At 39.8% G+C, this 9,183-nt stretch overlaps 1 protein-coding gene across 1 annotated transcript; it reads left to right on the top strand.

Annotated features, from left to right (window-relative positions):
• Positions 1 to 5,776: 5,776 nt before the first annotated feature.
• On the top strand, positions 5,777 to 8,794 carry LOC306981146 (fatty acid-binding protein, intestinal-like). Its single transcript, XM_079580701.1, has 4 exons — positions 5,777 to 5,934; positions 6,802 to 6,974; positions 7,057 to 7,164; positions 8,069 to 8,794. The coding sequence occupies exons 1-4, from the start codon at positions 5,868 to 5,870 to the stop codon at positions 8,117 to 8,119; spliced, it is 399 nt and encodes a 132-aa protein (XP_079436827.1). The 5' UTR covers positions 5,777 to 5,867; the 3' UTR covers positions 8,120 to 8,794.
• The last annotated feature ends 389 nt before the right edge of the window (positions 8,795 to 9,183 follow it).

Here is a 9,183-nt window from a genome sequence, read left to right as displayed (position 1 = left end):
TTTTAGATGTGGGTAATAACAAGCGCGGTTAAGGTGGGAAAGGTTAAATAATTTAATTGCTCTATTGTCAGATGCTATTTTTAGCTTACTTCACTGCCCTCTGTACTTCACCAAACGCGATTCAGAAAAGTTAATCCGTCCACGAGTAATTTAAAAAGCTACTACTGCAGCACCGCATGAGCCTTCGATGCAAGTCAGTGAAGGTCCTGCCCGGCACCGGTTGTAACGCTTTCACAGTTGGGCCTGTGCTCACCTGCAGTGTTACCGGGCTGAGCGCTGACGTGGCGGGAGGTAATTTGCTGGCGCGCGGGCTCAGGCCATGTGTGAAGCCGTGGTCGGGCCATGCTGGTACCCCCTGCAGCCGCTGAGGTCTGGGAGTGGGTGGCAGGAACAAGTGTGGAGAATGCACACCAAGCCAGCCGTGTCATCCCACTCTGGGACTCGCCGCACTGTCGGAGCAGGGGAATAAAGACGAATGTGTGAGCTGTTGAAAGTGGGAGAAAAGCTATTAACAACATTTGACTTTATTTACAGCTCGAATTAAAGGAACAGAAGGTAATTTTCTGCAACAATCATGAATCAGTTCCTTAATGTTAGCATTAAATCACTTAAAATGCTGTTTGTAAAGAGCCTTGTCCTAATTCTTTCAGTTGCAATTGTGGATCAAAGGCGAGCAGATTGTCAACTAACAGAGACCGATTACACAGCTATCCACAATACAAAAAATACAAAATTTGAAGACTTGTAATACACAATTCTGCCACTAGATGACACAATATCTCTCTTCATACATAAAAGCCATGTCTTGCTGTGCTTCTAAATAGGCTCAAGTCTTCACAAAAGCAGAGACTGGCTCTATTCACTTCTTCTTTTTTTCCATTTCATTCTACCCCAGGGCTTGTAAATAGCTTTTTTCTTCTTTTTCTCTTCATATCGGAGCCTTCTTTTAGTGTTGGTGAAAGAGTTTCTGGCATGTTTCTCTGCTCTTCATCTATAGTGAACGGCAGAACAGAACGCACATTCAATCACTTTTTCTTTTGCATTTGATATTTGGCTACTCTCAAGTCTTTCCACCTGGAATTATTAAAGGCGTGATTAAGATCAGATCAGCTCGGGCGTCACACAAACAGCACTTGTTTGCAAAAGATGTAGTTTCAGAAAGTCCCCACTCGATGGTGCAATATCCTCCGTTATGTGCGTTATAAGAATATCGTGGCACTTTATTATGTTCAGGGCAAAAGACAGATATTAGATAAGATTCAAAACAAAAACAAAAAAAAGATAAAACACATATTGCAGATTAGAGGTGGCTAAGGGTCACATTTAACCTTTTTTCTGCTTAATTATTAAGAATCACTTCATATAAAAGTCAGGATTTTAAAGGGATATTTCAGGATTTTTGACACAGAGCCTCATTTCCTAGTTATCCGGAGTTGCATTGATATCAAAAAATTTATTTTAATTTATTTTTAATCAATTTATTTTGATTCCAAAATAAATAAACAAATAAACAAATAAACAAATCTATTTTTTTAATCATGCAGTCCTTATATTTAAAGAGCTTAGTGGTGCTAGGCTAGCGCATGTCTATGGTAACTAGTAGCCTGCATTAAAGCACAGTGCACCTGAGGCAAATCACTTATAACACCAGACTACCCATATAAATGTCTGTGTCGACTGAATAATGTTTGAAATACAACCCTTTTGCATTTAAAATAACTTATATTTGAGCAGCATCAGCGTCCTGGTTGTAAGCTACGCAGCGGCGGAGTGATCTGCTCGGTTACCGGATCTACAGTAGTTTGTTTACCTGCGGCCGGCATTACTACACATGGAATTCACAAAGGAGCTTTCTACAAATCAGATATGGCATTTGGAGGACTACCCAATGATTCAAATATAAGGACTGCATGAATTAAAAAAAAACAAAAAAAACTCCAGAAATCAACAACACTGTCTGGATAACTAGGAAATAAGGCCCTATGTCAAATATCCTGAAATATCCCTTTAAGATAATATCAATACGTTGAACCAGTGGCTTAGACAGTACTCTTTGTAGTTTGTACAATTAGTGCACTTGGTCTGAAGTCCGTCACAAATACAAACCTGCAGCAGACTGGAAGAGTCAGGTGTGAGTCTAACAGGTGTAATAAGGACCATTGGGGCACGGCACAGCAACCAATGACCTAGTTAAAAGAAAAACAAAAGAGATGCTATAGAAATTAAGCAGACAATATGAGAGAATTGAGGGGCAAATTCTCTATGGACAGCAATGGCAACATACGACAGCATAAACAACATTCAGTCAAGTCATTTTACAATAATTGCATTTAATCAGTCAGCTTGTAATGTATCAATTAAAAGTCAAAGATCATCTTTCTTTTATCAAGAAGAGTAAAGGGATTAAGATAGAAAGGAAATGAACTGTAGTGACCCGTCATTTCATCATTACTCTTTATTGAGAATAATTGACAAGATAGCATGTATTATAAAACTTTTGGATGGCTGCCAAGTCATGGTGTGAGCTTATGGGAGAGTAGGTTTCTACAATGGCACCCAAAGTTTCATTGTAGTATACTGTGTTCTGTGTATTGTTGCACTGTGTAAAATCCCTATTTATATGGACTCAGAAATAGAATATAAATGAGTTTCTCACAGATTAGCATGTGTTCCGTTTCTGCATGCACTGACTGGTTTCTATTATAGTATAGCTGTGCATGTGACAACATCTGCACTCATCCATATTAATTTAATTTAAAAACTATATATGTTTTCCACAGTTTTGATTTCCGGGCGTGGCCTTTCTGTGCAGAGTTTGCATGTTCTCTCAGTGTCTGCATTCGACTTTTCTGGTTAAATTAAAGTCAAACAAATATATAAGTGCCATTTCTGCACTTACTGCAATAAGCTCACCTCGCCATTAGCATTTATTATGAGCAGGGGTTATACCGGAATATACTGAACTTATAAAATATGCCCTTTGAGATAGCTAAAATACATGGAAAGTCCAGGCACTCCAATAAATTTGGGCAGCTTGAGGAGGTACTTAAAAGGCTTTTTTTTTTTTATATGATTAAGCCACCATGTTTGAACCAGCCCTGATGCACTGGATCCGTGCGCATTTTGAAAATCTTTGCTCCCTTTGTTCCACAAGCACCTTCTACTATTTTTGCTATATTGAAACACTAAGGAGGTAATTTACTAAACGTTTGCTCATTTGCAAAACGAATAGCACGTGCAAAAGTGAGTCATTTACACATTATGTACTTACACAGCATTGTCTCATTTAAATATCAGATTTGGAGCCCTAACACTGTATTACAGGCAATTTGAAATGGTTAAATTGGTGCAACAAAAAGCTATATGCTATTTTCCAGCTTGCACTCGCTATTTAGTGAACGATGAACTCCAGGTAAAGTCCAGGCTCTACAAGGGTCGCTCTGTGTATTTTATTTATGGTCTTATCTCCTCCTAAAAACATATCTCCGCCTCATAAATAAACATCCTCCTCCTTTACATCCCCCATAAGCAGACAGGCCATTTATATTCCGCTCTTCCCTCAACTTATCCAAAAAGTTTCTCTTCACACTTTCCCGATAGACTCCCTGTACGCCCTTTTTTTTTTTTTTGCAACAGTGCCTTGTGCGCTAATACTGTTACAAGTCAATGAGGCCGGCGTGACGGGGTGAGTCAAGGACTGAGGTGTGAACAATGTTTCAGTATTCTGCGTGAGCGCCCATAGCTCCTCAGCCACAGCGGAGAGAGCATGGCTTCACCCTCAAAGGAATGTGGCCATAGTGAGCCATTGTCCGGCGACACACACGGAATTACAAATATGCCACGTTACCCGCTTCCACAGGCGCAAAAACTGCCGAGACATTTCCAGGTGGATTCATAATAAAAATCATATTTACAGGGTTGTTTCAGTCTTCCTTGTCTTGCAGGAAATATTTGCCGGCTGCCTCTTGGTTTGCTTAAACAGCGTCTTAAAGTCTTGTGGCAAATCGGGCCAAGATAAACGTCAGTAATTGTAGGTTTGAGTTTATAGGGCACGTCAGCTTGAAATTGCAATTTGATTTGATTCATATGCAATCACAATACGCCAATGTTGTCACGGTGTTAACCCTAGTTTAGCCTTCTACAAACTTATTCTAAATATTTTCTGATTCCTATATTAGTTCATATTTCAGTTTTCTCTTTAATGTTAACCTCTTAACCCCCACCTGGACCGAGCCCATTTTGTCCATTTTGGCAAAAAAAGCAACAAAATCGTGACGAAAACACAAGAAAAACTGGTGGAAAAAAAGCAATGAAAAAAAATAAACAAAAAAGTCACAAAAAGTGACAAAAACGTGGTGAAAACATGACAAAAAAATCTATGAAAAATCAACAAAATGTGACAAAAACGTGGCAAAAGAAGCAATAAAAAAATATCAATGAAATACAAATAAAAAAGCCACCAAAAGGGACAAAAACATGACAAAAAAGGAATAAAAAGATCTATGGAAAAATCAACAAAAACGTGATAAAAACATAACAAAAGAGCAAAATAAGGTGCCAGAGAAAAGCAATGAAAAAGTTATAACAAGAAAGAGATAAAAACACGACAAAAACGCTTCAGAAATGTGACAAAAATGCAGCTACAATGTGACAACAAAGTTACAATCACTTTTGAAGGTCTCAGCTTTCAAATGTCGCATTACACTGTTGCTCTCCAGTCGAGAAGCTTTCAGATTTGGGTAAAGCCAAACTGGAGAAAATGGCGCTCAGTACAGGCAGGGGGTAATGGTTAATCCTCCAAAATCACACAGTCGTACAAATGCAGCAATTACTCACATTTTGGATAACACAATACTGCACTGCGAGAACACCAGATTGCCAAACCAGTAAAACGTCAATAACAAGTATTTACAGATACAATTTTGAAGTAATTCGATTCACAAGCTTAAATCATAATAAAAACGAAATCACATTAAGTCAACTTTCCAAAATCGTTCAGCCCAATGTGGCGGTTTTTCGTAACCATCCAAGTTTCTCTCAAAGCGTGTTTTCGCTGAGCCTATTAGCTGCCATTTAGGAGACAAAGCCTTTGTCAACGCTCCTGTCTGCTTCTCCTGACCAAGAATGTGCTGGCAATTACATAATATGGGACAGATTCGAGCTTCTCACAGACTTTTATGTGCAATAGTCTAGTTTTATCACAGCTATTGCATGAAATTAATACAAAATCCATCAAGATGTTGAAAATACACTGGGTTTAATATGTGGCTCAAAAAAAAAACCTACATAAAAGGCCAGTCTTTACTCTTTAAAATGGAGTGTTTTCTTTTGGGTCACTACTTTCTGTACTCCTGCCAAATCGCCTGTGCCAGTGAGAAAGCCCTTTTGCAGCTCATTTCTATGCCGGGCACAATCAGGCGACACAGAAAAAAAAAGATTGAAAGGGGCTGAAAGTTGGACGGGTGCCAAGTTCAACCATGCAAACGTCCCACTCTCCCTCTGTGTCTGTCTGTCCGGTGGCAGAACAGTGTTGCCAGTGTTTCTGAACTGTGTCACACTGGCACTGGCGAGGGGTGTGGACCTTACCGTTATATTATTTATCAGTTCTCAAGGTCCTTGCATGCGGATCGCCCTACATTTGACATTCTTTAACTGGCCACATCAGCAGACAGATAATCAGCGAGATAAAGGAGGGGAGCATCCCGGTGCCAACCCGCGGTGAGGAGGAGGCGGCGCGGGGGGGGTGGAGAGGTGGGGGTTTACGGGTGAAGGAGGGGGTGGCTATAAAGGGAAAAGGCCGCTGGACACTCTTACTATCCCACGCTGTTGCTTCATCGCTGCCCTCCCGACAACAAGACCCTCCGGACATGGCGTTTAACGGGACCTGGAAAGTGGACCACAGCGAGAATTATGACAAGTTCATGGAGACGATGGGTAAGCGAGGCCTGGGGCTTTGAAATACAGAGTTATGTCGAATTTTGTATGTCAAAAGGTCATTTGGGTCTTTCATAATCTTTATAGTTTTGTTTAGTTCACTTTAAACTTCACTATCACACTACCTTATCCAAAAGTGTGACCCGATCGATCTGTAACAATAACGCATCTTTATAAAAAGGCTTCTCTTGAGACGCGAAAACCTCACAAACACACGCATTGTTTGTTCGGTCTTCACTCCTCCTGGTAAGACACTTCTGTAGCAGCAGCTGCATTAGAGAGGAACGACGCCCTCTCTGACCCCTCACCAATTGCATAAGCGTTTAGGAAGGGAGGGTGAAATGCCTTGCCCAGGGACACAAGGACAGTTCGAGATGCCTGAGTACAAATAGAAAAGCCCCTACACCACAGAAGCAGATTAAAGGTGCATTATGCAACTTTTTATGTGTGAATTGTCAGAATTGCGCCTTTACTTTCCATGACAGTGCTCTCTGGGACGCTCCAGGATCAATTGTTTGGAAGGTTTTCACCGCGGGCGGACCCTCTCACCAGAAAACCTACAAAACAAGTGATCCTGTGGCTTTGTAGAGGCCAACGCGATGGAAAGTAAAGGCGCCATGCTGACCACTCATACAGCCTCTGGGTCACTACAAGGTCAAATAGGCACAAATATCAACTTCTTTCTTCCGCATAAAAAGTTGCATAATGTACCTTTAAAAACTCAAGTAGAGCAAACGAGTCGAAATTGCGATTCGAATTGTCACAACTTGCGAATCAGAAGGACTGGAAAGGTAATATATCATGCCTAGTGGGAAGCTAAAAAAGGTTTTGAACACACATTTTTTTAAATTTATTTGTGTGTCCCAGGCGTCAATGTGATGAAGCGCAAACTGGCCGAGCACGACAACCTCAAAATCACCATCGAGCAAACCGGCGACAACTTCCACCTCAAAGAATCCAGCACTTTCCGCACCAAAGACATCGACTTCACTTTGGGCGTCCAGTTCGACTACACACTGGCCGACGGAACCGAAGTTTCTGTGAGACATCTACACTTCTTCCTACAAATAATGGGGGAATAAATGAATGAAAAATGTTGAAATACTGTCTTGATCCTCGTAGGGAACATGGGAACTGGAGGGAGAGATGCTCAAAGGCAAGTTCACCAGGAAAGACAACAGCAAGGTCCTGACTACCACTAGGAGTATTGTGGGCGGAGAGCTGGTGCAGGTTAGTATTACACTTACAAGTGCCCTACCCAAGCAAAGTAAGGTTATAACATAGTATTACACTTACAAGTGCCCTACCCAAGCAAAGTAAGGTTATAACATAGTATTATGCTTACAAGTGCCCTACCCAAGCAAAGTAAGGTTATAACATAGTATTATGCTTATAAGTGCCCTACCCAAGCAAAGTAAGGTTATAACATAGTATTATGCTTATAAGTGCCCTACCCAAGCAAAGTAAGGTTATAACATAGTTTTATTCTTACAAGTGCCCTACCCAAGCAAAGTAAGGTTATAACATAGTATTATGCTTATAAGTGCCCTACCCAAGCAAAGTAAGGCTATTACATAGTATTATGCTTACAAGTGCCCTACCCAAGCAAAGTAAGGTTATAACATAGCATTACACTTACAAGTGCCCTACCCAAGCAAAGTAAGGTTATAACATAGTATTATGCTTATAAGTGCCCTACCCAAGCAAAGTAAGGTTATAACATAGTATTATGCTTATAAGTGCCCTACCCAAGCAAAGTAAGGTTATAACATAGTTTTATTCTTACAAGTGCCCTACCCAAGCAAAGTAAGGTTATAACATAGTATTATGCTTATAAGTGCCCTACCCAAGCAAAGTAAGGCTATTACATAGTATTATGCTTACAAGTGCCCTACCCAAGCAAAGTAAGGTTATAACATAGCATTACACTTACAAGTGCCCTACCCAAGCAAAGTAAGGTTATAACATAGTATTATGCTTATAAGTGCCCTACCCAAGACAAAGTAAGGTTATAACATAGTTTTATTCTTACAAGTGCCCTACCCAAGGCAAAGTAAGGCTATAATATAGTATTACACTTACAAGTGCCCTACCCAAGCAAAGTAAGGTTATAACAATACTTTTCTCTTTCTAGACATACAACTACGAAGGAGTCGATGCCAAGAGAACCTTTAAGAAGCAGTAAATTGAGTTTTTTTTATACTTTTATATAGCTAACACACTGATAGATTGTATGTTTTGGAACTTTTTTTTACCTGCCAACTTTGTGATAGACAGTGCTACGCTTTATACCTCAAATTAATAAACTCGGTAGACAAATAACCTCTACCTCTCAGACAATAGATTAATGGGGACATAATATTTACAGCAGTGCAGAGAGTGGGGAGTGGTGACAATGAGAAGCAACACAAAGATGCTCTGATTTCATCGGCGTGTGTCGAAGTGTATCATTCAGACTAACGCGCAAAAAATACGTTTACATGGTGCAATTTCACGCAGAAGAAAGATGATCTGTTTACGTTTTGGTTGGAGATGCGACTCAAATGATTTAAGCCTTGAATAATGCTATGTAAAACCAAATTTAGGCTCAATGAAGTTGATCTAAGCCTAATATAAGTTGCTTGTGATGTTCCACATGAAATACAGTGAAACATTTAATTATATATGATCATTTATATATTGATTACAACAAGGTACAAAACTAATTGAGTGGATGAAAACTGCAATGGTCAACATTGCACTACAGATCAATGAAGTTTGTGAGATTTGTTCCATTTCTTTTAACCAGTTGGGAAATAACATTTGCACTATATTTTGTCTCATTCTTTCAAAATTAACAAATAAATGTATGACTTCTGTCTCTGTTTTCTGTCTCCATTTTTTTTGTTAATTAGTGCGTAGGAAGACGGCCACCAAGTCCAAAGATAACATTTTTATGAGGGTCATAACTTCCCAAAGGCTATTCTGAAACTGTACCACTGCACTTGGTTTGATCACATGATGACACCAGAGTCTTGTGGTGTCATGTGCTTGCCTTTGGGCATCTGTATACAACAGTCATAGAAACAGAGAGCGTGATAACAGGTTTTGACCACAAGAGGGTGATATAAATCAACTTTTTATTGCATTGCTCATGTTACCAGACTTGAACCACCCTCTATATTTATCATAGTTATCATGGGGTAGATACGTAAATTGTTATTACGTTCACCGCTGCACACATATATTAAGCATCATGTAGTAATGCCG

Source organism: Gobius niger (assembly GCF_951799975.1).
Source record: "Gobius niger genome assembly, chromosome: 21".
NCBI classification, from domain to species: domain Eukaryota; kingdom Metazoa; phylum Chordata; class Actinopteri; order Gobiiformes; family Gobiidae; genus Gobius; species Gobius niger.
Note: the sequence above shows the minus strand (reverse complement) of the source record. Positions and strands in the feature narration are given on the sequence as shown.

Excerpts from the sequence above, each read along its gene's own strand:
- LOC306981146 (XM_079580701.1), top strand. The coding sequence starts at position 5,868 with ATGGCGTTTAACGGGACCTGGAAAGTGGACCACAGCGAGAATTATGAC. Across the intron at positions 6,975-7,056 it reads CCGACGGAACCGAAGTTTCT|GGAACATGGGAACTGGAGGG; the intron begins GTGAGACATCTA and ends TGATCCTCGTAG. Across the intron at positions 7,165-8,068 it reads TGGGCGGAGAGCTGGTGCAG|ACATACAACTACGAAGGAGT; the intron begins GTTAGTATTACA and ends TTCTCTTTCTAG.